The sequence below is a fragment of the Hypoxylon trugodes genome, assembly GCF_022578975.1.
Source record: "Hypoxylon trugodes strain CBS 135444 unplaced genomic scaffold F4822scaffold_4, whole genome shotgun sequence".
In the NCBI taxonomy this organism is placed as follows: Eukaryota; Fungi; Ascomycota; class Sordariomycetes; order Xylariales; family Hypoxylaceae; genus Hypoxylon; species Hypoxylon trugodes.
In genome coordinates this window covers 2,813,001-2,838,479 of record NW_026250019.1, presented here as the reverse complement: position 1 = coordinate 2,838,479, position 25,479 = coordinate 2,813,001, and the positions used below count along the sequence as shown (strand labels likewise).

The window sequence follows — 25,479 nt, the reverse complement described above, 5'->3', positions numbered from 1 at the left end:
GGGTCCCTGCATCGATCATGCTAAGGGTCGAATCAGACCGTTGAATAGGTCCTGTGTGCGCGATAGGTCAACTACCTAGCGGGGAAGAAAGAGAGAAAGAAAACATCGTTGGAGGCGGTAGGAGAAAAAAAGATACGATTAGGGTCAGGAACAGGAAGTCTTTGAAGGTTACGAAGTACTCGCCCAGCTAAAAAAGATCAACCAACCGATGAGCTGGAACCTTAATACAAGGCAATTACCAGGTAATAATTAATTAAATCAAACTCAAACTCAAAATTCTCATAATCATAAGGTTCGACTCAATTCATTTAGCTTCCGATTCTTAAAACGTTCCAGCTGATTGGAGCACCTGAGCTCTCTTAAGTCTTTTAAGACACTGCTAAAATACCCGTGGAGGACCCTGCTGACAGGGCTAACTTTAAGGTTTAGGTGACGCGCCCTAGGCAACTCTACAGGCAGCTCCAGGCAGCTTCAGGTGACACAGCGCCATATCGTCATCCACCCACACCCCTAATCTCCCCTAATAAACGGTACTAAGCGCGTTCCGACCATCCCCATCCAATTATGGTCCCTCGGAATGAAGAACAGCTACGGCGCCCAGGTCCAAACTCCCGCTTACTTTCCGTCCAGTCCATCGTTTCTAAGCGTTCCTTTCGTTCTCACTCTTCCTCTTTCGAAGCCGACGATGAACGATCAACTTCTACCGAGTCAGGCAGAATGACACCTCCCCCAAGTATCGAAAATGGCCCACCTCCAGGTCGTTACTACGGCGAAGATACTCGTTCGACCAGCACCAAAGAGCTTGCTGGTTGGTACATGTATGCTTTTGCAGCCGAGACATATGTGATATGCGGTCAGTCTGTCTATACTTATTCATGATGCATCTACGCTTTTCTAAAACACCACGCCATCGTTGGAAATAATACTGACAATCATTAGCCATTTGTGAGTAGCTGCGTTTCCTCTAAAACATTTACCTACATGCCATAGCTCCCCGTCCTGCGATATTCGAAAAGCGCTCGATCTTACCCGTCACGAATAAATCTATACACGTAACCATAATCATATTCTGTGAAACCCGAGCTTACCGATTGCGAACAGCTTCGTTCATTCCCATCCTATTAGAGAGCTTGGCAAGAGAAAATGGTGTTCTTCTATCTGACCGGGAAACGCCCTGCGGTGACAACTCAAATGGACAATGTATCGTCACCGTCCTCGGCATCGAGATTAATACCGCAAGCTTCGCCATGTATACCTTCAGTATCAGCGTCCTTCTCCAGGCGTTGTTAGTCGTTAGCATCAGCTGCGCGGCTGATCACGGCAATTACCGAAAGCGTTTATTACTGACATTTGCTTGGGCGGGGAGCCTCTGCGTCATGTGCTATATCTTCATATTTAAAGAGATATATATGCTAGGCGCATTTCTAGCCATCATCTCCAACACATCATTCGGCGCGTCATTCGTTCTCTTGAATTCATTCTTACCGCTTCTCGTTCGTCATCATCCGAAAGTACAAGAGTCTGTAGCTGGAATACCAGAAGATCCGGAGCTAGAATCAGATACGGACACGCCAATTGGAAGTCGGTCTCTATCAACCTCTCCCACCCTCGCTGAACACCCGTTAAGTAACTCGACAAGTGCTTTACTCCCACGAAACGATGCCGATTCCGATATCCACGATCTACGACGGATACCGACTCACGAGGAGCTAACTTCCATAGAGCTCCAGCTTTCTACACAGATATCCGCACAGGGAATCGGCATCGGCTACGGTGCTGCTCTATTTGTGCAATGCGCTTCCATCATGATCCTTGTGGGAATGGGTAGTTCCACTTGGTCTCAACGAGTTGTTCTCTTTTTTATAGGAGCTTGGTGGGCTATCTTCACAATACCAGCAGCCATATGGTTGAGGCCTAGACCTGGACCGCCTCTCCCAGAGAGTCGACACCAAGGCTCTCGTGCTTGGTTGTCGTATATTGCTTACTCTTGGAAGAATCTATATCGAACTGTCAAGCTAGCGCGCCGCTTAGTTGACATTTGTCTATTTTTAGCTAGCTGGTTTCTTCTTTCCGACGCCATTGCGACAACATCTTCGACTGCGATATTGTTCGCCAAGACGCAACTAGGCATGAAACCGTGGGCGTTAGGCATGATCAACGTTATAACTACGACTACAGGTGTTTTGGGTGCATTCAGTTGGTCATTCATCTCTCGGCATTTCAAGTTAAAGCCACATCAAACCGTGCTTGGTTGCATCGCTCTTTTCGAAATCATCCCCATTTATGGTCTCTTGGGTTACTTGCCTTTTATTCAACGGTGGGGGGTCATCGGACTTCAAAAACCGTGGGAAATGTACCCACTAGCTGCCATTTATGGCTTTGTTCTCGGCGGACTGAGTTCCTACTGTCGGTCATTATTTGGCGAATTAATCCCTCCTGGATCGGAAGCTGCATTCTATGCTCTATACGCCATCACTGATAAAGGTTCGAGTATATTTGGCCCTGTTATAGTTGGAGCAATCATTGACGCGACTGGCGAGATCCGTCCGGCATTCTGGTTTCTGGCAGCATTAGTTGGCGTTCCGGCACCAATCATTTACTTCGTCAATGTCGAACGTGGCAAGTTCAACAGCGAGAAACTAGCCGAGGTGATAGAGGGGTTCAAGAGCGCAGAAAATACCCAATCAAGTACACCTCACAACGGGTTTGAAAGTCAAGGAATGCTGCATAATTATGATAGCGAGGATGGTGAAATTGACGGCCACGCGAGGCCATAATATTGTCGAATTTATTCTAGACGTGTGGGGTCTATCTATCTTAACTTGCATAGCGATGGCGTTGACTATAATGGACTCCCTTTCACGATACCTAAAGGAAGGCTTGGATAGACGATACTCTTAGGTACTTAGCTCTAGACCGGACCAATTTAATTGCATTTTAAGCATACATTAGTTATGAGACAGATGTGAAGAGAGCAAATACGTTTGCCCCAGGCATAGCTAATAGTTAACTATTCGTAAGCCTAGTAACTAGTTGAGTCAAGCAAATTGGCGTCCCAATACCTCTTCCGAAGATTGCTCCGCCGGTCGTTTATTTTGTTCGTCAGAGGAGGATCCTAATATCTTGTAAGCCACGGTGCTCAAACTCAATAACTCCCATGGGTATTTTCGGTCGCCTTGGACTTCATGGCTTTTATCTGGGAGTGATAATTGAGATCTGCCGAGGCGACGTCGTCGAAAGACTCGACAGTGGTCCCTCCATGCGTAGAGATTCGCGCCCTAGAGCGGCATATGTTATGGATGAACTTACGCATCCCTGAGAAATTTGTTTCGCTTGGTGTAGGTGGAATATGCGGTGGTGCGCTGTCGTTAGGCGCGAGATCCGACGAGCTCCCGTTGGGACTCTGGTTAGGGCTGCGTCGTTCCCTTATCTAGGAGCGTACTGATTTGCTGAGGGTCGTGAAGCGGCCAACGAATAGAACGAAGATGACTGGCAACGAAAGGCAAATGAGGCCGACGTTCAGCTCAGCGAGGCTATTGTTGTTGGATTAGAATTGATGCATTATAGTGAGGGCTGGGGGTTCACAGCAACTCGGGATGATGATAGGTGACGAATGTCTTCTTACCTCGTAGCGTATACCGGGACTATAGTCCAGGTAAAATCCGATCCATCAAATACTTTCTTATTTTGTCGGATGATCAAATTGGTCAACCCAGCACCAGTCGCACTACGAATTAATTAATATTAACAGAAATCTCATTTAGATCGAGCAATTACTTACAGTAAACCCGTGAGGAAGATTAAGCTAACGCCTATCTTCCTCTTTAGGGACAGACCGAGGCCCGGTATTCGACGGAGGGGAATCAACAAGATGTAAAAATCCGTAAATACAGAAACATAAGCAGCCGCAGTGATTAGAGGAACAGATATTCGGCCGCACCGATCTATGAAAGACGGCGCGACCCAATTACCGCCCTCACTTGGCCAAGGAGCGCACGCCACAAGGTCAATGATGACGAAAGCGACGCAAAACGTAACCACTACAGCCATACCGGTCCAGATCATGTATCTCACATGGGTCACAAGTTTAAATATTCTGAGATAGAATACCAGAAAGGCGATCTTAATCGTGGTGTTGGTAATGCGAGCAAGAACCGCATCGGCCAGTGAACCCCGTAGTCAGACTAGCATGAGCAGGACGACCGGATATTGGCACAGCTTGAAAGCCTTACTTTCTGGTACTCAATATAATGCGAAAGTGGGACATCCCAGAAATGAATTCCTAATATACCGCCGCCTGGCTTCCAGAGGACTATAGAATATCAACTTAGTATATTTCAAGCCGGGTCATCATGAAATGGAGACCAGAAAACATACGCTTAAGGACGAGGGCGGAGTAAGACAGCGTAAGAACCTAGATCATGCGTTGTATTAGCAGCCCTGTCTAATATTCAAGTTCTAAGCCCGATAGAAGCCATTGAGTTTGTATGGGAAACCCTAACCGTTGCAATTATACAGAGCCCTCAATGGACAGGTGGATTAGCTTGAAAGAGTTGTTATGAGCAATGCTAGTCAGGGGGGCTTACAATCATCGACGCCGAATGAGCGAGTTATTCTCAGACGAGAATATATTCGCAAAGACCCAACTAAGAAAACAACAGCAGATAACACGGCAATTAAGATGTATAACTGGTAAGATCGTGATTCAGGATTAGTGAAGTTAGACTCCTGCCCTGGAGGCGGCTCTCTCGACGGAGTACGATCCAAATATCCGGGATCCATACTGAGTGATAAATATCTGCGCTGCCTGAAGATTATTTCAAGTTGCAATTCAGACGGTAACCGCAGCCATGGAGAAGAACGAATAGGTATTGTTATACGTGTTGGTGTTGGATGAACGGCTTGCTTTTCTTTCATCCTGCTCGCCCTCCCTTACTCCAAAGCCAAGTTACACAAACGAGGAGCTCGTGAAGTACCTACCCGAAGAGGTACAACTCACCCTCCCTCTCTGCAGAAGTATTCATCCATCTTCACGAAAAGTAGTTGCGTTCCTTCCCCACCACTCGTATCGAATGAACGGCACTCCTTACCCGTTCGCCTTCGCTCATCACTCAAATCACTCGTATACTTAAGCAAACAGTCGAAATGAGTTCCCCAAAAGGGACGGTCATTGTTACTGGTGCCAATGGAGGTCTCGGAAGCGCGATCGCCGAGCAAGTTTCTTCCGAACCAAAATTCAATGGGTATCACAGCCTCTTCGCAGTCCGGGATGCAAAGCAAGCGCCCGCTCTGGAATCCGTTCTCTCGAAAGAATCGCATAGTCACGAACTTGTTTCCCTTGACTTAGCCAACCTTGATCATGTACGCCAGGTCGCTGAGGATATCAATGCGCGCGTTGCAAGAGGAGAAATCCCTCCGATTCAGGCGCTGATTCTCAATGCCGGATTCCAGGATTTCGGCAAGCAAATTTGGACCGAGGATGGTTTCGATGTAACATTTCGCGCGAATTATCTCGGCCATTGGTTATTAACGCTGCTACTTCTGAAGAGTATGAATAAAGAATCCGGTCGCATAGTTGTAATCGGAAGTCAATCTCATGAGTAAGTCTCCGTTTAATGCCTATTTTGTTTTAAATAAGCTGACATGAAAATGACCTAGTCCGTATGATAAACGCAATGAAAGCACGGGAGTTTTTACGGAGGAGAGGTACAAGACCGTGGTGACTGATCAGGCTGGTTTTGATGCAATAGCGAAAGGCACCTGGAGTTCCGCGAAAGAGGACCCGTCATGGCGAAGCGGGTTCCGTCGCTACGGCGCATCTAAGCTCTTCCTCGTCATGATGGTCTATGGACTCCAACGCCGAATGAACACAGATCCCGTTCTAGATAATGTCTGTATCCTGGGTGTCGATCCGGGTACTATGATGACAGGTCTACAACGCCGCGCGACTTGGTTTATTCGGGTTCTCATATTTCAGATTATTTACCCAATCATCGCTTTTCTTATACCGAACGGACCAGTGCGAACTACTGGACAGTCTGCCTCACGGGTGTTACATGCCGCGCTTGAATCGAGTCCAGAACTGGGGGCATCTCCTAAAGGATTATATTTCCTTGGCGAGGAGCTTTATGAGCCGAGTGCTGAGTCCAGAGATACTCATAAGGGGGACTTAGTTTGGAAGGAAAGTGTGAAGTATACGCACTTGGAAGAGCGCGAAACTATTCTAAGAAATTGGCAGTGATTAATAGTTGAGATGCCTACCTCCCCTCCAGGGCTGTAATGAAAATGAAAATTACAGCATACTGCGCATTGAAATTGAAGATCTGATTGGCTGATTTTTCCTACTAGTGCTGTATGTCTTAGAGAGATTTGTTTGTAAGTACCTACCTACCTAGGTACATACATTGTAGGTAGGCTACCTAGCTGTTAGATAAGTGCTTGTTTCGTAGCAACATTGAACCTTGTACCCTCTATAAGTTTCTTCAATGTCAAATGATAAGCATTCACCACAAGGTATACCTTTTTTTCCTTCTCTTAAAATAAATTGGTTTTGTAGGCGAGTCCTACATATGAGTGTATGAAAGGTGCGTATGGGTGCGTACATCCTAGCTACATACACACATTGCAGATCTCTTGTGTTGATAGCTACCTAGGTACTTGTATATATACCTGGTGTTTTCAACATGAACTTTCCTCCATTTCGCGCATCTAATTCTCATCCTGACTTCTCCAAGGACATCACGGGTATCTATGCCTTCCTAAAGTTTAAACTTACCTGCTGTTAGCGAGAGCCTGATGATGCAGGTGCAATTGTGCGTTAGATGATGGCTAAATCGGGATAGGTCTGGCAAGGAACGCGCCATCGCATAACTCATTACCGATAGCTGCGATTCTTTTCCCTCTCTTTCTTTTTTGGTTTAACAATACCAAATTCCTTTCCTATTGTCCCTAATCGGGTCTGCAACGTCCACAAGGCGCCCATGCCGTATCCTTGCTCTTTGTGAAGCTGGCTTTTTTTATTTCTATTTTTTTCCCCTGCGCTCCTAATATCTTGGTAGCTCGAATTGAAATCGCTCTGTATTGTCAAGCCAGGTTTCTACAATTGCTGCGTACTATAGGATCCATTTCGAGAGCTACCCAGATACCTAGTAGCTAACAGACCTAACAGATGCGCCTAGCTGCCACATAATCAATCCCCTTCCCCGCCACATCCGTTTCCGGCTTATGATTTTCTCAATCGCAACACCCGCCTGAAGCTCGTCGAAGGTCGCGAGCTTCTACCCTCCATCAGCACACACGCGGTAAGATTCGCTTAGGTATTACCGTAATCGCGTCTTCCTAGCTAGGTAGCTACCATTTGCTTGTTAGCTTCCATTTGCGCCCATTACCGACTGCGCGAATCGACCAAACATTTCTCTACGCCCTCCTAGTACAACCAACATCCACTCCACAGTCCTAGATCGCGTCTACCCAACGTCCACTCCCAAGTTTAACTATTCCTCGTTTAAACTCTACGACGATGGCGACCGCCCGTAAACGCCCACGGGCAGACTTAGAGGAGAGCCAAGCCGAATGTCCTTTTAGTGTTTGTCATCCCGACCCGAACGGAAAAGAAAAGAACGCGAAGCGCCGGCGGCAAGAATCCGAGGAGCACCCACAACCTAAGATATTGCTTCAACCTAGTCCCTTTGCATTCTCGGGCGAGTTCAAGGATCCCAACAATACCATGGATAGGCATTATCAAGTTCAGCCCTATCAGAAATGGATGGATATGACGCGCTACAATAGCTTCGTCCGTAGGTGCCCTTACCTTTCTTACCATATGCGCGCATTAGACTCATAACATATTTTTGTATTAGTCAACGGTGTTAAGTATTTTAGCGAAGGCTTCATATATGTTGCCAACAATTCGACAATCGAACGGCAGAAGAATCCCGGCGAAGCCTCACAACCTCGAAAAAAGTCCGATGACGATTGGGTTGCGAGGATCCTCGAGATCCGAGCGAGCGACGAGCATCACGTCTACGCGCGAGTCTATTGGATGTATTGGCCAGATGAATTGCCGCCGGGCACACACGATGGGAAGAGATGCATTACAGGAAGACAATGGTATCATGGCGCAAATGAGTTGATCGCGTCCAATCATAGTATGTCCAGTCAACTTTCCACTTTGGTAATTTCCCTCTAATAAGTGATAGTGGACGTCATTAATGTGGTCAGCGTTACTGCCGCAGCAACTGTTAATCAATGGGACGAGAATAACGAGGACGAGGTACAGGCAGCCCTTTATTGGCGTCAGGCTTTCGATGTTCGCAGCTTGGAACTTTCTGTAAGTACTAGGAACGCTCTGCTTTTTCGTAATTAATCAACTAATGAGACACAGTCCGCCGAACTGCGCTGTAAATGTAATCGTCCCGAAAACCCAGACAAGAGTCTAATCGGCTGTTCGAACGATAATTGTAAGAAATGGCTTCACGATGAGTGTTTGATTCATGACGCGCTTTTGAAGACGTATGATCGCCTAGGCATCGACAAACCCTATATGCCTACGCCGGTGAAGAAAGAGGAAGCTGAGCAAAGTGCCAAACGACCACTAAGTCCTAGCGAGACAGGCGCAGCGCAAACAGCTGAACAGTCGATCGACGTAAAGGCGGAGGATCGCACAGAGACTTTCAAATTCGCCGACGTCGAGAGTCCCGCCAACGACTCGAAGAAGACAAATGGCATTGTTAAGACCGAAAATAAGAAAAGAGGACGACCACGGAAATCAGAGTCTAGCGACCCGACTTCAGTGAAACCGTATGAAGGATTATTTAAAGCTACGCTCATTGAAGACGACCCAAACGCACCAGTTCTCGAAATCACAGACCTTCGAAAAAAGGCCATGGGCGGGGACAAGTCGTGGACCGAGCCACTTCACTGCCTTGTCTGTAACCATGAGATCAAGTAATAGTGCTCCACACTGATGTGCTATAACTACGACAGCTGCAAGACGACACAGGCCGTCTTAGGTTTGACAAGTATATATATCGAAGTCACTCACGCTTTTGTGGCGAGCTTCTATTGGTTTTTTCTCCTTCCCGCTCGGCGTTTTGGAAAATGGTTCTATGATATCCTACATTTCTCTAGTGGGGTGGTTGTTTGTGTTTTCGATCTCTGCTGGAAGTTGGGTCGAGTTGTTGAAGTAAAGCAGATTGCAGTATCGTGTAAAATGGAACGGCGGAAGGTAAAAGTTAAGGATTGCGAGGGAATTAATACCCTCGTGCGCTTGGAAGGGATAACAGAGCTTTTCGGTTCGTTTTAGGTATTTGATAATGGGTGTAGCTCTGTAGTTTGTGTTAGCTGACAATGCTACTAACAAGTGCGTGGTTGTGGAAAGTGTATGCGGTTGGATTTGTATATACAGTATTTGTGAGAAGCGCCATTTGTGGCTGAATAGCAAGAATGAGAACCTTGGAAGGAAAGATTCTTTGAAGCTGGCGTATGATCTCCTTTTTATATGGGTGGGTTACGCTCACTTATGATATAGTTCTTTGTTAATCAGCCCAGGTATGGGTTGCACGACAGTTAATAATTACACTGCCTACCTAGGTACCTATCTAAGTAAGTAAGCTGTTCAAAAAATGGCAGTACATACGAACCAAGTTGAACTGGTATATTGAGATTAAGAGGATAGGGCTAGGACTTAGAAGGTAATGTCTCATATGAAGTTAGGACTCATATGGTAAGTCCTCCGAACGCTATTCAAGTTGCCCTATTTTATGTAGAATGCTACTCTATTTTAGTTTATTTACTTTTTATCTATAAACACGGTGGCAATTGTTGGCTTTTTGAACTAACCAATTTTGATTTACACATACCTCAACCTCACGTCAGAGGTGTGAATGGAAAAGGTTGGCTGCAGGTGAAGCTTCCACTTATTTATTCAGTGTTCCTTTCGCATACAAATAACCTTCAAGCTACGTAAGCTAAGGTACCTACCCCGTAAGGAAAGGGGCTCCACTTTTCTGTATTACCCCACCATTACTTCAAACGGTTCTGGTGTCAACCTTGTCAACCTTCAGATGTTCCCCCTCCAACATTTATCAAGGCTTGGATCTGTCTCTTCATCAACGACAACTACCACTCCGGATTCTCTTGTCGAATGCGTGCGATATTTATGGAATTACCACATCGCGGATATCATTGACGAAGTTGTAACCATAGCCCAGCCTTCTCAACCCGAACCGGTCACCAACACCATGTCTGCTGATCCCTTCGACTCGGCTCTGTACGTATTCTCCCTCTGAAACGCCATGTCTCCTTACTGCGCCCTTTGCTGCCTCACACATTTCGTCAGTAGTAGATAGAACAACACCATTCACTATGTACCTCACTACCACAAACATAAAACCGATATAATGCATAACAATATGGTACCCAACGACTAACCTCATACCAACCCAACAGCGACCTTCTCCGGCGTTTGAACCCGAAACACACATCAGCGCATCTCGACTCGCTGATCCGACTTGCACCAGACCTAACAGAAGACCTACTATCGTCGGTAGATCAACCACTCTCGGTACGACGATGTAAGCAGACTGGGCGCGATTATCTGCTATGTGATTACAACCGTGATGGTGACAGCTACCGGTCGCCGTGGAGCAACGAGTTCGACCCCCCTCTCGACTCAGCCCCCTCCCTTCCCTCGGAGAAGGTCCGTCGCATGGAGGTCCGCGCAAACGAAGCCTTTGATCTATACCGTGATTTGTACTACGAGGGCGGTGTGAGCAGTGTGTATTTTTGGAATCTGGATGATGGATTTGCAGGCGTGGTGCTGTTGAAAAAAGGTGAGTTTCGATTATGAAATACCTCCTTGTGAGACGCAGGACAGGTATAATCCCACATTTGGATTTTACTAGTTTGAAGAATTGCTTTTCATCGTTTCGTCGTTATCTTGATTATATGGAGGTAGCGTATCGGATAGCCGCCAAGACAGAAGCAGGCGCCATGCCTCTCCTAGATTCTCAGGTTGCTCCATCCAAGACATCGGCTTTTAGATATAGTAGAAAGAAATGGTGTTATTTGGCTGGGTTCAAATTCGGAGGTTACAGATCTTGCATTTAGGATCTGAGACCTTGGAATGGCGCCCATGGCACGCGGAGGACAAACGACACAGTAGCGTCGGCGAATATTTACTTTCTGATCTACACTGCATACGGAATTCCCGCAGCTAACGATTCGTGTCCGTACCAGAGGCTAAACCAGGTAGCGCCAGCGAAGGCACCTGGGATTCGATCCACGTCTTCGAAGCTATCGATCGAGCCCGTTTCACTCAGTACAACCTCACATCTACCGTTATTCTATCATTATCTACAAACTCAAACAGTCTTGGAGACATGGACCTTTCGGGCAACATGACGCGACAGATTGAGATCGAACTGCCGGCAGAAAGTGATGAGCAGCAGATCGCCAACATCGGGAAACTCGTCGAGGATATGGAACTCAAGATGCGAAATCTGCTGCAGGAGGTTTACTTCGGCAAGGCTAAAGATGTGGTTGGTGACTTGAGGAGCGTGGGAAGTTTGAGCGAGGGTGCAAGAGACAAGGAGGCACAGAAGGAACTTATCGGAAGCATGATGCGATGACCGGTGACATCGAACCATCAAGACGACATTTTCGAATATGTGATGACAGGGAAAGGTTTCCGCTCGGCCGTGAGTATGCTCATGGGGCTTTAGGAGACGACGAATTACAGTACGACGAGTATAACAGTGATGACAAGAAGTTGCACAACAGCGACAGATCGGAATGAGAGCACGTCGTAGAGTCTCGGGAAATATGTCTGAGACCTGGATAGCTTCGTGTCATGGTCCAGGGGAAGAAATATTTTAGATTACCTAGACATGAGGCTTCCGTCTGCTCAGGCATTAAAAAATTCCCCCAGTGGTTTTGTAGATCCAATGACCCCTCTTAGAGATCTTGATCATACGATCTTTTTCCGGCTTCAGCACGGGGTAGTAGCAGATGTGTAATAATAACTCGTCTAGTATAGGGTTATGCCTATTTGTAAGATATCTAGATCGATCTAGGTTCGTCAATGTGGCCTACCTAAGGTTACATATATGTACCTATCACTTCTCCAAATCTTGTTTTCTTCTGCGACTCGGGAACGTTGTCGAGGATTGATGATGCTGATGAATGACCTAGCTGCCTTCCTGTTTCGAGTAAGACAGGAAGTTCGAGAACGAAGAGGAGATCCAGTAATAACATCAGGCAGTCAACCCATGGACCATTTGAACCAACCAACCAACTACAGGTAGTTAGTACGACACCCCTTGCATAGTCCGGATGGGTTTCCGGCTGCGGGACGGTAGCAGTAGCATTGAGACAGAGCAAACACTTTTTGTTATTTTCGGTGTGCTTGGTATGCTTGTATGGATGGGTATGTGAAAAATACAATGGGAAAATAACAATGGATATGTCTGAGAAAGGGGGGGGGTGAGGAGAGGGAAAAGTCGATCTCCCCGGTTCAGGTTTCATTGTTTCAAGGACGATGCCGTGTCCATGGTTTGTGCGTATGGTACGTATGTAGGTACAGTAATGTGTATGTGTATTGTTATATTTTGATGTGGGATGTCCACTATGACTTGCATACCCAACCCGGCCGCCGAGCCCAGCGCTTGGTTCCGGATAGGATACGTGGTATCATCATCATCATTAATTATTCTTAAATTTTTTTTCTCGCCGGTGGCCTTGTGGGATGGATTAATTACATATGCAGGTACATAGTGATCAAGAACGAAAAGGGGGGGAAGACGAGAAAAAATAGGGGTTAAGTTGATTTAATTTTAATTATTATCTTTTTTTACTTCTTTTTTTATTATTTTTTTCTGTCTTCCTTCCTTTTCTTATTCGACTGACTACCTTCAGCACGGGAGGGATGTAGCGATGCAATGGAACATTACCACGTTTCTGCATCATCAATTTACGCGTGCGTATTATTTTTTGTTTCGTTCGTAACAATCCCTGAAAGGGGAAAGGGAAAAACATAATAAGAATTTCAAAAATAATAAGGGTCAAAGCAGAACCGGTTCTCCAACGATCCTCGTATGGGTTTTACAACTAGCCGACGATCATCGTTTTCCAGAACAAGTCCGGATCGTGGGATGGGTCTTATTTTTGCTTTTTCTTTTTTGGATGGAGCGGATGCAGCCGCTGTGTCGCGTGGCTGGCTATTTAGTCCCGATTCTTTTCTTGAAACCCATGTGTGGACGTAAGGGGAACCATTCTGTTCAAGACAAGTTTTCAGACGATCTCTGAATGGATGACTCGTAAAAAAAGGGGTCTTGTTTTGTCTAGCGAGCGGGGATTTGGGAAAAGAATAATAAGTAGGCTTCGAAATAAAATTACTTGCGTAGATCTAGACTCGGGCAGATGCAGGAAGATGTTCTGCGATATTATAACATAGAGCCGCTAGTGACGGATGACCAAGAGCTAGGTATTTGGAGCGTACGACTGTGAGACATCTATCCGAAAGATGTGGAATAGGCGTAATGTCTAGCTTCCGTCCTGCCGAGTATACTAAAAATTTTATATACCGTACTAGGTAGGTCTTAAAGTAAACCAGGCGGCTGTTCTAAGTCAATGTATCTAACTATGCTCTGGATACGACATTTTCAGATTTGGGAGGTTCTTGGAAAAGATGGGAAATTTTTCTCTGTTGGGGGATTCTAAGTAAAGACGGTAACCGAGATAGATCATCCTATATCCACGCGGCCTCCGGGGAGTGCATCCGGTTGCTCAAATCGAACACATTCTGCCTGCCTTGTCTGCCTGCCTCTTTGGCGCGCATCGGAAATTGTAAGTTGCTGGTCCTGCGTTGCTGCTTTTCTCCTGCATATCGGTAAGGCCCTTTTGTGAATAGCCTGTGGTCAAAGATATGGCCTCTTCGGCTGCGGGCCAAGCCAAGGAAAGGCAGCAAACAAAAGAAAGGGAAGAAAAATCAGGTTGTTGGCTGACAACGCCTTAAATGATGTGCACCGCATGGAATGTTTCTAGAAGGAAGTTCCGTTTTGATTTTTGCCTGCCCGCGCGCCATTCTCCGGCCAGGGATGGTATGCTAAGAACGAGGGACGGGGGGGGCAAGGGGTGTCCCGGACCTCCTCTTAATAGGATAAGGGGTACACAGATGGAATTTCCCTTGTAAGCACTTATGTAGGTGTGTATGTGCGTACATAGCTAATGTACGTAGGTATGTAATACATATGTATATAAAATACGTACATACGGCCTTCGACCAACAATATTCGAGTCTTTAAACGTAGTATCTCCACCCCCTGCTTCTAAGAGATTCGTAGACATGCAGATGGGGGGCATGCTGCGGATGGTGCACGAGTCTTGCCACCAGAGAAGGTTTCTCTGCAGAAGAGAATTTTCGGTTGGCGGAGAAGGAGTGGGAGAGACATTGCATATGTAGATTAGCGTAATAAATAAGATGACGGCACTTGGGAACACCATGTAGGTGGGAGTTAGCGGATTCCAAAGTATGAGCTTACACAACAGGACGGTTTCGGTACTCTCTCTGCTAAAACGGACCTGGAATATTCGGAATAGGTCGGTTAGTGCTTATGATGAGCCCTGCGAGAGTGGTGTCATTATGTGCCATCCGCGCCGTAAGTTGGTATTACATATACACACATACACAAACCAATACCTACACATAAGAGAACGAAAGAAGATATGCTTGCGAGAGATATGGGATTGGTGGTAGAGACGGGTTAAAGTGGAAGAAGAGTGGAATGCTAGAAACGAACGATAGATATCGTGGGTTCGCGTGGGTCCCTGACGGTACTTTATCTAAAGTGAATGTGGGTTTGAGGGACAACAGGGGGCGGGGAGGAAAGACTCAAAGCAGATGGGCTATCTGATACAGACGATCCTCAAAGTCTGGGGACGTTTGATATTGAGATTGATGATGGAGCTGATGGAGATGAAAACTGGCTTGGCTGGAGATCAGACAACATCTCGCCTACGGTGCTTAATACCTAATACTAACAAAAAGAGCCTCTTTTTATCAATATGACGATATATAAGATGTCTCACTCCAACCACCCCTGTCTTGAAAGTGGATAGACGCTTGAAAAGTGTCGACTGGTTTGATACAAGACTAGGTCTAGCAAGGTCTAGATCTAGACAATGAGAAGGAATTAAGGTCTCATATGATCCTCGTGAACGTCTGCAACATTGATGCATCTCGGGACTATTTTTCAGAAGAATGGAACCCAATTATTAGCCGTTGTAGATAGTCATGAATATTGAGGTAGGTACCAAGCATTGGGGGTTTAGCAAATTCTGTATAAGTGGCTTGGCGAACATAGTGCCTATGCCGTAAACTTGTAGCCTATGTGTAGCGAGCGTAAGTGGCAAATACTTCGCTAGGTATTGTCGCTTTTATACCGACCCTGACTGTATTAATAAATGGATGTAGGTCTATAACAACATCAGTATGGTGACGCATTGCGTATGAGTTTCACATTGAGTACTTACATAGATTAAAGAAGCAATCTTGATCTTTTCCGTCGCCTCGGTTCGTTTGAGTCTCTAACAGGGTCTAACCATCGAAGAGTCCATTAATAAGCGTAAAGTTTAGTTGTCTCTTATCCTTAACTCTACTCTATCTCTTATTCTTATTTCCATTTGACTTTTAGAGAGCACCTAATGCATGTATGTCATCATTTGGATTTGTATGATTTATATGTATGTATAATGTTAATAGAAATCTTTCTTATTTTCTTAATTGTATTCTTCTCTCTTCTGCTTCCTTCCAGCAAGATACAAGAAATAGTCTCGGGCTACGGTCTCATCAATTAATAATATTATATCAACATCGACGTTTCTTTGACACCCTTTGAGTTACATTGCATAGTTACTATTGTACGATACGTACGTTACGAGGCGGTGACCATTCTATCTACTTTGGTACTTGCAACGTAATGTATCTATTGTTGAGTCGGTACGAGTTTACATCCATACAAGACCTACATCAACGTGCATAGACAATGTATTCATCAATGGGTGTATACACACACATATTTTAGGGTCTTGTTGATAAGACTTCATTATCATGAAATGTGTTCACAGCATCTTCGCACTGCGCACTGTTAATTCTGTGCTCCTGTGCTCACTGCCCAGTGCTGAAGTGCTTATTTCGGAAGCCAGGTAGAGCCTAACAGGGCCTGACAAGCCTAATAAACTCATCTAAACCCTGCTAAGTACTAGGTGGACTCATACCAGAATGTAGCCTTTTCTCAAGCCCGGACCTGCCTGACCTACCTAACCTAGCAGCCTACATGTACCTAACCTAAATAAACCCCCCCCTTCCCAGCGATCCATCTTGCGCGCGGACAAGGGGGTCGCAGCCAAGGCACATTTTTAGCGGTTACCGCAATCACTGGGTGCATAAATGAACCATAAGGAGCCACCCGCTGGGTCTCCACTTACCTCTGCTTCTCCTGATACTCCATCGACCATTAACCCATGCTTCCTGGAACTTTGCCAACTGAACTAAACTAACCTTCTGACTGACCTAACCGATTGAACTAAACTGAACCTGACTGCCCTGCCTGCCTGCCCTGCGTGTGTGCTGGGATTGGGCTTGCGGGCGCCGTGGTGGCGGCCTCTCCTCCCCCCATCGTGCATGTTAGTGCACCCAGGTAGGTACACTTTACGTACTGATCTACGCTACGACAGGTTACAGGTATCATTTTCTCTTGCTTTTTTTTTTTTTTTTTCGTCTTCTTTCCACCCCTAGTGTTCTTTTCTACATACAGATTCATACGTAAGTACATACATACGTATGGTAGACATTCATGTTCTTGTTCTTCTCGTCATGTTCCATACATCCCGTACCGTACGTACATAATAATAATAATAAATCCCAAGCCTCCCCTGCGTCACATTGCACATTACGGCACATTATTTTGTTTTTCTTTTCTATCTGTCTCTCTGTCTTCCCGGCTGGGGTAGCACCAAGACCATCCAAGTACATACATATTGGAACAAGTTAAAATAAATCTGATTCCTTCCAAAAGGACGAACTACTGAACTACTGGTCTACTAATTCTTGTCCCGTCTATATAGGGCTGGCTTCCTCTCGCTTGGACTGGATCCGCTCTCACCCCCCCTAAACCACGAAATGAACCAATACTACTAGCTTCGGGCAGCTGACACAATCTTCGACGGAGTTGGACGGATACACCCCTTGCTCCACCTAGACAATACAGGCATTCCCTTGGGTCTTTAGTACATAACCCGCCGTGTCGGTGCTCTCTTGTACATAGCTTGTTCGAGTTCAGCTCTTTGCTTGACATATTATCGCCAAACCAACAACCAAACCAACATAACCGGCCAAACAATAGCCTTGTCTACTTCATACATACATACGCACACATACCTACACATACTATACATCTGCTTGCGATCGCGATCCTTCGAACGTTGAGCCCCGCGCCTGTGTTGCGCCTCGCTTCGAATCCTTTCTCCCTCGTCCTATCCCATCCCATCCCTTCCTCTTTCTCTCTAACCACCCACAATCTGTTGGGTTAGAGTAACGTGCACGATGGCTGCCACAGAAAAACCGTCTGTTCTCATCATCGGCGGTCTCGGTTATATCGGACGATTCTTGGCTCGATACATACACGAGAACGAACTCGCATCCGAAATCCGCCTAGTCGACAAAGTATTGCCGCAACTCGCATGGCTGCCACCCGAGTTTGAAACAGCGTGCTCCTCAGACAAATTCATCCAAGCCGACGCAAGTAAAGAACGTATGTCTTTAAAAAAAACAGGTTTCGCTTTAGTTTTATTGCCTAGCCGCGCTTTGTCGTTGTTAAGTCCCGCTAACCCCAATTTCTCCCTCTAGAGGCTTTGGCGCGAATATTCGATCGGACGGACGGTAAGCAATGGGACTACGTATTTAACTGCGGCGGCGAGACGAGATACTCCCAGGAGGATGAGGTGTACAAAGTGCGATCTTTAGGCTTGTCGTTAGCAGTTGGCAGAGAGGCAGCGAAACGGAAGGTCAAGTGCTTTGTGGAATTGAGCACAGGTATGGTGTATAAGCCAAACTCAGCGCCAAGCAAAGAAGGCGACAAACTCAAGCCATGGAGTAAGATCGCCGTATTCAAACTTCAGGCCGAGGAGGAATTAGCCAAAATTGACGGGTAAGTTGGCGCTCCCGATTTCTGATATCCCGAACCAATTAGGACTGACTACGGTTATTCTTTTTCGCACAACAGCTTAAATCTCGTTATCGTGCGCCTACCGCACGTCTATGGCCCCTATGCATCACAGTGGGTAGCCACGGCATTATGCATGGCGCGCGTTTACCAAGCCCTCGGTGAGGAAATGAAATGGTTGTGGACCAAAGATTTACGCACGAACACAGCCCACATCCACGATGTGACACGGGCCTTGTGGGCTGCCGCCGCTTGGTACGACGCAGGTAAAGCCAATTGGGACGAGAAGAGTATGGGCCAGGTACCGATATTCAACGTTGTCGACAAGGGCACAACAAATCAAGGCGTTGTCGCGGATATCATTGGTGAGGTGTTCGGTATTGAAACGGGATTCCAAGGTCAGCTTCTAAGCAACCTTGCTCGTCTCAATATGGACAGTGTCGTAGATGATGTCAATGACGATGTTCTTGGTCCCTGGGCAGACCTTCTCGCCGATGCCGGAATAACGAGACCGGGCCCGCTGACTCCTTTTATGGAGAAGGAGTTGCTGAAGGATACGGACCTCAGCATGGATGGTAGCCGGCTCGAGACGGTGGTCGGATTTCAGTACGAAAAGCCGAACATCACTAAGGAGTTGGTTGAGGAGGTGATTGAAAGTTACAAGAGGATGAAGTGGTGGCCTTGATCTAAGAGACCGTTGTTAGCGAACACTTGACACTTGACATACCCTTTGATGGCTCACCTTTAGGGACGAGTATGTATAAGCAGCCAAACGGCGACGGCAATCTTAAATCTTTCCAGGCATGGGAAGCGAGCATCGGTTGCCATTGATGACTCCATGATAACGGGTCGATGATGGATTATCTAGACGGCAGGCAATGGTAGGCTGTCGTCTGATTCAAAATTTCGGTGTATTAAGAGACAAGGAGACGGAGGCAAGCATTGTATGAGTAGGATATCCCCCTTTTTTTCACATTCGTCAGACACGTCTATGTATAAAATTCCCGGGTGTCTAGGTTTCGAACACCTTCAGCTTAGTAGTAGTCCTGGGACGTAATCATTCTAATAAGAACACGTTAGAGCATTAACTCTTCACACAGCCGCATCCTATCGACTATAAAGATTCGAGACAAGACAATTCAGCCAGCAAGTAACGTTCCAAGATTCGCAATTACGTGTTCTAGTTAATCCCGTTGGTTACAACTGCATAAACCCCGTTACATCACATGAAAGCTAGAGGATCCCGATTGAGAGTAAAAGGCCGAGGAGGTTGAATTAGTGGATGTCTAAATTCCAAAATCCCAGGGGCATCTCCAATATCTACAGTACTAAATCTCTAGCCCACCGCCTCGGGTTTAATCCTCCCTTTAGGATATGTTGAAACAGCCCAGAATACCGTAAGATATATATGGTCTTATAGATTAGGAAGGTTAATAATGATACAGCGTTTTCTAGTTAGGAAACTATTAAGAATAGGACCCTTAATGGTACTCTTTTACCCGCACGTGGGTATGATGGAAGTTGAGATATGATATTGTTCACCTGAATTACGCGTAAATCGTGTACATCCTAATCCACAGATCGGCCGGTGAATAGATCAATCGGGATAAAGAGATAGTAGCATGGTATCTTGAAGATCACGAAACTATTGGTATCGTAATTTTATATCCCAACAATTCCAACTTCGTCCAAATACATGTATGTACTATAGACACCTAGGTATAGATACAATGTCAATGTATAGAGTTAAGCTAATGTAGCCGTGTAGTAATTAAAGAACACCGTCGACAGCATGTTCTTCCACACCATCCAAAATCCCCCAAATCCCGCTTACGTACTAGTGTACCCCGCATAACCTGGATAGCACCTGAAATGGAGCCTATCATATACCCAATTAGGGAATCGAATTGACCCCTCCACCGGCGGTTTGGCTTGGGATCATGGTCCGCATGGGTGAAGCTTATCCCCTCAAATCCGAATTAGGTGTAACCCGCAACCCCCCAAGCCTGCGTCATTGCCTCGGGTCGTACCACGATAAGTAAGTTTCGCGATGGGAGAAGGTTTCCCTGACATCTGATTCCAGTAAGCGAATTTAAATTAAATAAACTCGTCACTAAAAAGTAAAAGCACGTTTTTTATGTTCAGTTCTTGACCAGTTTTTCTTCCCACCCCTCTTGCTTTTTTATTCTAAGCGTAACCTGGTTTTTCAACCATCCACCCATCCTATTTACTTCTTACATCTCGATACGACTTCCAATACCCTTATCTCGTCGCATTGCCTATCTCTAACCCGGATAGCAAGCCACTTTAATCTATTTTATCAAGATCTTATATATCAACCCCTCGTCATCTCGTTAGCTACCTTCTACTAAGCTACCTAGGTGGTTTTAGTTCAACCACACTGTGTGCTTAGCCGAGACATATCCAACGCCATGGCGGCCCCTACGACTAAGACAATTGGAGACCTGAACGGCAGGTGGGTTCTGGTAAGTGAGACATCTCGGATGAGTACTTGAATTATCTATCACGCCTCACATATACGTACCTACCTAGTTTAAAGTATTAGCTAGGCGACCAAACTAACTCACGAGAAACAGAACAAAACCCTCTCCGACAACGTCGAGCCCGCCCTCGCCATCCAAGGCATAAGCTGGCTCGTGCGCAAAGCCATTAGCAACACCACCGTAACCCTACACGTAAAACAATACAAAGGCGCCCCCACACCACCCAGCACCTCGTCCGAGCTAGTAAGCCGCGTCGACATCGAGCAAGTCGCGACCGCGGGCGTAAAGGGTACGACCGAGAACCGATGTCTCGACTTTGAAGCGCGCGAGCATAGTGATTGGCTCTTTGGGCGGGTCGCGGGTCGAAGTAAATTTATCTCTATTGACGAACTACGCGCTTTAGTTGGTGAGGAGGGAGAAGCGCGCAAGGAGCGTTGGGTGGAAGATGATTTCGTGGCGAAGGGTTGGTTGGAGGGTGATGCGGAGAAGGGAGGGCCGAATGGGGAGACGCATATCGTGAATCATGCACAAAGTTTGGATAACGGGTGGACGGCGCTGCAGGTTTGGGGGTTCCAGGAGGTTGGTGGAGAGAGACGGTATACGAGGAATGTGGTGGTGGCTAAGGAGGGCAAGTTTTATGCGTTTAAGATGGTTTATGATTGGGTTCCGGAGTAATGGTGTGGATGAAGGGGGTTTGAGGATATGAACTTGGAGGGTGGGACTTTTCCTTGCGATATCCGTCGAACTGTGGTTTAGATCCGACCAGCGATGATTAGGATAGAGGAGGAACGTCAAGACATCTACGTTCTGATATAGATCTTTCTATTAGCACGTCAATCTACAATATGATATTTACACCTCGAGATTTGGTCCCGTGCTTAGATTCCGCCATCGATCCTCACTGGATGAGGCTTGTGTAGTCGATTTGACTACTACGAGGTGTTGAATCCCTCGATTCAAGGAACGCTTGAGTGTTCTTGAGCGCAGCGTACAAAAACAGGTTCGTCCTTTAGCGCCATTTTCCCTTCAAAAAATTGCCCGATCTTAGTTCCTTTATATTATCCCCTCCTGATATGAGATCACAGCGGCGCAGTTGAAATACTCCCAATATCTCCCACTATGTGAACGAATCCCCCTTACGCCGGCCTCCTCTTCACAAACTCCTCCAAATCACTCCTCGTCGCTACACCCAGGACAAACCTACGATCCTCATCCGTAACCACAGCAAACTCCTGTTTCTGCCCTGTCCCTCCTTCAAAGAACTCCTCTAGCTCTTCTAACGGCGTCGCCATGGTTATGACCCGGTACTTCTTCCCCTTGCGCTCGAAGCGTGCCATCGCTTTTGAGAGAGGATCTTCGGGACGCACACGGCCCGCGTCGAGTTGGGCTTGGAGGGCGGGGATCGCGATGTAGCCTAGTAGTGCGCGGGTCTCGGAGTCGATGATGGTTAGGTGTGTGTAGTCCCGCTCGAAGGCGGATATGAGAGCGAGGGAGATTGGGTCGGTGGGGTTGAGGGAGAGGGCGGCGGGGGGTTCGAGGTCTTGGACTGTTGCCTATATATCGTGCAAAGTGGTTAGTTTGGTTAGGTTTATAGGTGTTGATATGTTAAGCTGTAGATGTGTATTATATGACTTTGATAGTATGCAGGATATGTCGAATGTGAATCGGGGAGGATTCGATGAGGGCGGTATGTCTTACCCCTCTATACCGTGACGACCATTTCGAAACGTATGGTTTGCCCCCTAGAGGCGACGGGCCGACGTGTACGGAGGACTTCATCGTTTGTGCCATGTTCGTTCGTTATATAAATGGCTGCAGGGGTTATATCGTGGTGAAGATAGTCTTTCTTCTAGTCTGGTAGGCCGTCTAAAGAACTTGTTGAGGCGGGTCTGGTCCTTTCTCGGTATAATCGCAGTACGTCTATGCTTCCTTGGAGCATTCCCACTCGTAGTCGTGTCTACGGTTGATAAAAAGAAGAATATTGAAGTTGCTCGTGTCTTTTTGGTGGAGTCCAGGATGACGGAAAGATCTCTCGAGCTGAGGTGCGTGGAATTTCAGGTGGGGCAAGCAACTAACTTAGGAAATCCCCCCCACCGAACTTGGTTCCGTTCCGCTCCTCATAGTCCACTTTCCGCATTTTCGGATGGTACTTAGGTACGTCCATATTATTGAATTAAGTTTAAAAATAGGAAGTCATTACATTATGTAGTTTCGCAAATATCTCATATATCTGACTCTGGAGTAAGATACAACCAATTTGAGAAATTGAAGCCATTATAAGAAATAAAAGAGTATTATGCATTCTGAATTCCCTCATTTTCTGGGTGTCTAGGCCCTATAAATATCAGTAATTACAGTATAAATTCAGCTATTAGATCCACTAATTCGGAATATGCAACCTCTGATTGGATAAAGCTTCCCTAATTCATCACTTAGTATGCGGCACGGGTAAGCTCTTTCCCTTATGCAGGTTGAACCGACCCCTCCGACGTCACTGGCGAGATGATACGAAACGGTCTCGTGAAGGAAAGAGGGAAAAGGGAAAAGATCGGGATTGGATGAGTAACCTTGCCATACCTTGCCTTATCTCCGGCAATTCCAACCCGGCGCTTCCTTTTCTCCTTCGATCCTTGATAAATCTTTTGAGCCTCCAAGAGTGTTTTTTTTTTTATCTTGACATCTTCATACCTTTTGTATTTACGGTAACCGTACCTATTAATCGCCTCGGCGGGTTGTATCCTTTTCTTGGAAAGCATTGTATTTTGCGACCGACCTCAGATTAATACTATTTACAATTGTATAACTAATTCCTACAGAAACGGTATGTAGCGCATCTAGTTTGATAGCTTTTGACGAGATTTAGTTTATTGAGTTACATTGATGTTCGTTATCATTAAGATATAGAGTATTGGACTCAAAAAGTGAAACATCGTTTCGTTAATAGCAAGTGGATACTAATATCAAAGATCGCAGACAAAATCGGGATTGGTCACGATGTCGTATCTATTCCCGAACCAACATGTCCTCTATCAATCTTTCGGCTCACCATTGAGCCCACGAGCCAACTCCATCCCGGCTACCAAAGCCACTCCGTTACAGGCCCGCCCGGAACTGTACGGCGCGTACTCCGTCGTCGACGATGCGAAGAACAAAGCTCAGAAGCTAAGCTCTGAGGCGCAACAAGAGTTCGACAAGGCTTCAGGTGGATCCGGTAAAACGATGGAACTATATACTCCTACTTTCTACGCCGCTGCCACTGTGGGTGGTCTTCTCGCATGTGTGAGTAGATATAATCCGCATTTAACGGACTTAAGAACTTATCTTATACTGAAATTATAGGGTGTAACCCACACTGCTATGACCCCTCTAGATCTTGTCAAATGCCGCCGTCAAGTAGACGCAAAGCTATACAAAGGCAATTTCCAGGCCTGGAGTACCATCCTACGACAAGAAGGTGTCTCAGGTGTCTTCACTGGTTGGTCCCCGACACTATTGGGATACTCGATTCAGGGCGCATTCAAATACGGCTGGTATGAATACTTCAAAAAGAAGTACTCCGATCTCGCGGGCCCGGAGAACGCATACAAATACAAGACAGTCCTCTACCTAACCGCATCCGCCTCCGCCGAGTTCCTCGCCGATATTGCGTTATGTCCGCTCGAGGCCATCAAGGTCCGCATGCAGACGACCATCCCACCGCCGTATACCGGCACCATCGACGGTTTCCGCAAGATCACAGCTGCGGAAGGCTTCGGTGGTCTATACAAGGGTCTGTACCCACTATGGGGTCGTCAAATCCCGTACACCATGATGAAATTCGCGTCTTTCGAGACCATCGTTGAGAAGATCTACGACACGCTACCGGGCCAGAAGAGTGATTACGGCAAACTCGCTCAGACCGGTGTCTCGTTCACTGGTGGTTATCTAGCTGGTATCCTCTGCGCTGCTATCTCCCACCCGGCTGATGTCCTAGTCAGCAAGTTGAACGCCAACCGCCAGGCCGGCGAGGGCTTCGGAGCTGCTGTCGCGCGAAATTACAGAGATATCGGATTCGTGGGTCTATGGAACGGTCTGCCGGTTCGTATTGTCATGATTGGTACTTTGACTGGTCTCCAGTGGATGATTTACGTGAGTTCTCCTACTAGAATTTCCCTTCCCCTTTGATAAATGCGTGGTACTAACAATTATACCAGGACTACTTCAAGATGTTCATGGGCTTCCCGACAACGGGCGGATCCGCGCCCCCAGAGGAGAAGAAATGAACGAAATAAACCGATGGTGTGGTGGGGGGTAAGTTGACATGTTCGTGACGTTTACCAAGTGGCTTAGTTACTTGACCCGATTCTTCCAATGCATGTATGTTAGCAGAGTTGACATAGGGCCAGGTTTGCGGGCTAGGCGTTGGTAATGGGTGGTTTTTTTTACGTACATAGATTTTGTGTTAGTAAATGGTTTTTTATCGCCATGGAAATTCCGACTCCCAACTCTTTACAACAAACTCCTTGGACCGGGTTAATTTCCTTTCCTTTTCTCGTTTGCGAATCCGCCGAAGTTATCTGCCTTACATCTACAGATCCCCGGGTACAGCTCTAACCGATATGTTTACCTAGGTTAGCACTTTAGGCCGTCAGTGGCGTCCTGAACTCGGATATGTCGGCTTCTAGCCATGCAAGCCACTATATTTTATCATACCCTCCCTTACGTCGATGCAGTTCTACTCTTTAAGACTAGGTATGAGGCAAACACTAAGAAAA

The 25,479-nt window shown here is 46.4% G+C and overlaps 12 protein-coding genes across 12 annotated transcripts; 8 read left to right on the top strand and 4 right to left on the bottom strand.

Annotated features, from left to right (window-relative positions):
• Positions 1-159: 159 nt before the first annotated feature.
• Positions 160-1,141, top strand: F4822DRAFT_224142 (uncharacterized protein). The gene is made up of 3 exons (XM_051454040.1): positions 160-242; positions 444-945; positions 1,102-1,141. Exon 2 carries the CDS (start codon positions 565-567, stop codon positions 877-879), a length of 315 nt encoding a protein of 104 aa, XP_051315867.1. The 5' UTR covers positions 160-242; positions 444-564; the 3' UTR covers positions 880-945; positions 1,102-1,141.
• On the top strand, positions 831-2,947 carry F4822DRAFT_400865 (autophagy-related protein 22-like protein). Its single transcript, XM_051457888.1, has one exon. The coding sequence runs from the start codon at positions 1,248-1,250 to the stop codon at positions 2,775-2,777; it is 1,530 nt and encodes a 509-aa protein (XP_051315866.1). The 5' UTR covers positions 831-1,247; the 3' UTR covers positions 2,778-2,947.
• A 483-nt stretch (positions 2,948-3,430) lies between these two features.
• F4822DRAFT_428435 (uncharacterized protein) lies at positions 3,431-4,050 on the bottom strand (the record flags this gene model as incomplete). The annotated part of the gene is made up of 3 exons (XM_051460916.1): positions 3,431-3,533; positions 3,626-3,727; positions 3,782-4,050. 3 exons carry the CDS (start codon positions 4,048-4,050, stop codon positions 3,431-3,433), a joined length of 474 nt encoding a protein of 157 aa, XP_051315865.1.
• On the bottom strand, positions 4,031-5,051 carry F4822DRAFT_224194 (uncharacterized protein). The gene is made up of 4 exons (XM_051454041.1): positions 4,587-5,051; positions 4,503-4,522; positions 4,378-4,414; positions 4,031-4,312 (listed from the first exon to the last, which is right to left on the bottom strand). Exons 1-4 carry the CDS (start codon positions 4,915-4,917, stop codon positions 4,185-4,187), a joined length of 516 nt encoding a protein of 171 aa, XP_051315864.1. The 5' UTR covers positions 4,918-5,051; the 3' UTR covers positions 4,031-4,184.
• On the top strand, positions 5,032-6,453 carry F4822DRAFT_224079 (putative short-chain dehydrogenase). Its single transcript, XM_051454038.1, has 2 exons — positions 5,032-5,600; positions 5,659-6,453. The coding sequence occupies exons 1-2, from the start codon at positions 5,146-5,148 to the stop codon at positions 6,239-6,241; spliced, it is 1,038 nt and encodes a 345-aa protein (XP_051315863.1). The 5' UTR covers positions 5,032-5,145; the 3' UTR covers positions 6,242-6,453.
• A 1,066-nt stretch (positions 6,454-7,519) lies between these two features.
• Positions 7,520-8,950, top strand: F4822DRAFT_437131 (uncharacterized protein; the record flags this gene model as incomplete). The annotated part of the gene is made up of 4 exons (XM_051462385.1): positions 7,520-7,796; positions 7,860-8,147; positions 8,199-8,329; positions 8,384-8,950. The coding sequence occupies 4 exons, from the start codon at positions 7,520-7,522 to the stop codon at positions 8,948-8,950; spliced, it is 1,263 nt and encodes a 420-aa protein (XP_051315862.1).
• A 909-nt stretch (positions 8,951-9,859) lies between these two features.
• On the top strand, positions 9,860-11,670 carry F4822DRAFT_223746 (F-actin capping protein, beta subunit). The gene is made up of 3 exons (XM_051454034.1): positions 9,860-10,270; positions 10,450-10,832; positions 11,239-11,670. Exons 1-3 carry the CDS (start codon positions 10,065-10,067, stop codon positions 11,628-11,630), a joined length of 981 nt encoding a protein of 326 aa, XP_051315861.1. The 5' UTR covers positions 9,860-10,064; the 3' UTR covers positions 11,631-11,670.
• Positions 11,671-14,187: 2,517 nt separating this feature from the next.
• Positions 14,188-14,700, bottom strand: F4822DRAFT_223737 (uncharacterized protein). Its single transcript, XM_051454033.1, has one exon. It carries the CDS (start codon positions 14,500-14,502, stop codon positions 14,224-14,226), a length of 279 nt encoding a protein of 92 aa, XP_051315860.1. The 5' UTR covers positions 14,503-14,700; the 3' UTR covers positions 14,188-14,223.
• A 2,902-nt stretch (positions 14,701-17,602) lies between these two features.
• F4822DRAFT_428431 (uncharacterized protein) lies at positions 17,603-18,906 on the top strand (the record flags this gene model as incomplete). Its single annotated transcript, XM_051460915.1, has 3 exons — positions 17,603-17,810; positions 17,906-18,206; positions 18,282-18,906. 3 exons carry the CDS (start codon positions 17,603-17,605, stop codon positions 18,904-18,906), a joined length of 1,134 nt encoding a protein of 377 aa, XP_051315859.1.
• A 1,035-nt stretch (positions 18,907-19,941) lies between these two features.
• Positions 19,942-21,580, top strand: F4822DRAFT_400838 (uncharacterized protein). Its single transcript, XM_051457887.1, has 2 exons — positions 19,942-20,707; positions 20,819-21,580. The coding sequence occupies exons 1-2, from the start codon at positions 20,654-20,656 to the stop codon at positions 21,398-21,400; spliced, it is 636 nt and encodes a 211-aa protein (XP_051315858.1). The 5' UTR covers positions 19,942-20,653; the 3' UTR covers positions 21,401-21,580.
• Positions 21,581-23,099, bottom strand: F4822DRAFT_400836 (uncharacterized protein). Its single transcript, XM_051457886.1, has 2 exons — positions 22,424-23,099; positions 21,581-22,278 (listed from the first exon to the last, which is right to left on the bottom strand). Exons 1-2 carry the CDS (start codon positions 22,514-22,516, stop codon positions 21,862-21,864), a joined length of 510 nt encoding a protein of 169 aa, XP_051315857.1. The 5' UTR covers positions 22,517-23,099; the 3' UTR covers positions 21,581-21,861.
• Positions 23,100-23,574: 475 nt separating this feature from the next.
• On the top strand, positions 23,575-25,080 carry F4822DRAFT_223440 (mitochondrial phosphate carrier protein). Its single transcript, XM_051454031.1, has 4 exons — positions 23,575-23,646; positions 23,699-24,004; positions 24,065-24,853; positions 24,919-25,080. Exons 2-4 carry the CDS (start codon positions 23,720-23,722, stop codon positions 24,985-24,987), a joined length of 1,143 nt encoding a protein of 380 aa, XP_051315856.1. The 5' UTR covers positions 23,575-23,646; positions 23,699-23,719; the 3' UTR covers positions 24,988-25,080.
• The last annotated feature ends 399 nt before the right edge of the window (positions 25,081-25,479 follow it).

Excerpts from the sequence above, each read along its gene's own strand:
- F4822DRAFT_224142 (XM_051454040.1), top strand. The coding sequence starts at position 565 with ATGGTCCCTCGGAATGAAGAACAGCTACGGCGCCCAGGTCCAAACTCC.
- F4822DRAFT_400865 (XM_051457888.1), top strand. The coding sequence starts at position 1,248 with ATGTATACCTTCAGTATCAGCGTCCTTCTCCAGGCGTTGTTAGTCGTT.
- F4822DRAFT_224194 (XM_051454041.1), bottom strand. The coding sequence starts at position 4,917 with ATGAAAGAAAAGCAAGCCGTTCATCCAACACCAACACGTATAACAATA. Across the intron at positions 4,523-4,586 it reads CTCATTCGGCGTCGATGATT|GGCTCTGTATAATTGCAACG; the intron begins GTAAGCCCCCCT and ends CTGTCCATTGAG. Across the intron at positions 4,313-4,377 it reads CTCCGCCCTCGTCCTTAAGC|TCCTCTGGAAGCCAGGCGGC; the intron begins GTATGTTTTCTG and ends GATATTCTATAG.
- F4822DRAFT_224079 (XM_051454038.1), top strand. The coding sequence starts at position 5,146 with ATGAGTTCCCCAAAAGGGACGGTCATTGTTACTGGTGCCAATGGAGGT. Across the intron at positions 5,601-5,658 it reads ATCGGAAGTCAATCTCATGA|TCCGTATGATAAACGCAATG; the intron begins GTAAGTCTCCGT and ends AAAATGACCTAG.
- F4822DRAFT_223746 (XM_051454034.1), top strand. The coding sequence starts at position 10,065 with ATGTTCCCCCTCCAACATTTATCAAGGCTTGGATCTGTCTCTTCATCA. Across the intron at positions 10,271-10,449 it reads GATCCCTTCGACTCGGCTCT|CGACCTTCTCCGGCGTTTGA; the intron begins GTACGTATTCTC and ends CCAACCCAACAG. Across the intron at positions 10,833-11,238 it reads CGTGGTGCTGTTGAAAAAAG|AGGCTAAACCAGGTAGCGCC; the intron begins GTGAGTTTCGAT and ends TGTCCGTACCAG.
- F4822DRAFT_223737 (XM_051454033.1), bottom strand. The coding sequence starts at position 14,502 with ATGGTGTTCCCAAGTGCCGTCATCTTATTTATTACGCTAATCTACATA.
- F4822DRAFT_400838 (XM_051457887.1), top strand. The coding sequence starts at position 20,654 with ATGGCGGCCCCTACGACTAAGACAATTGGAGACCTGAACGGCAGGTGG. Across the intron at positions 20,708-20,818 it reads TGAACGGCAGGTGGGTTCTG|AACAAAACCCTCTCCGACAA; the intron begins GTAAGTGAGACA and ends CACGAGAAACAG.
- F4822DRAFT_400836 (XM_051457886.1), bottom strand. The coding sequence starts at position 22,516 with ATGGCACAAACGATGAAGTCCTCCGTACACGTCGGCCCGTCGCCTCTA. Across the intron at positions 22,279-22,423 it reads GGTCGTCACGGTATAGAGGG|GCAACAGTCCAAGACCTCGA; the intron begins GTAAGACATACC and ends CACGATATATAG.
- F4822DRAFT_223440 (XM_051454031.1), top strand. The coding sequence starts at position 23,720 with ATGTCGTATCTATTCCCGAACCAACATGTCCTCTATCAATCTTTCGGC. Across the intron at positions 24,005-24,064 it reads TGGGTGGTCTTCTCGCATGT|GGTGTAACCCACACTGCTAT; the intron begins GTGAGTAGATAT and ends CTGAAATTATAG. Across the intron at positions 24,854-24,918 it reads GTCTCCAGTGGATGATTTAC|GACTACTTCAAGATGTTCAT; the intron begins GTGAGTTCTCCT and ends CAATTATACCAG.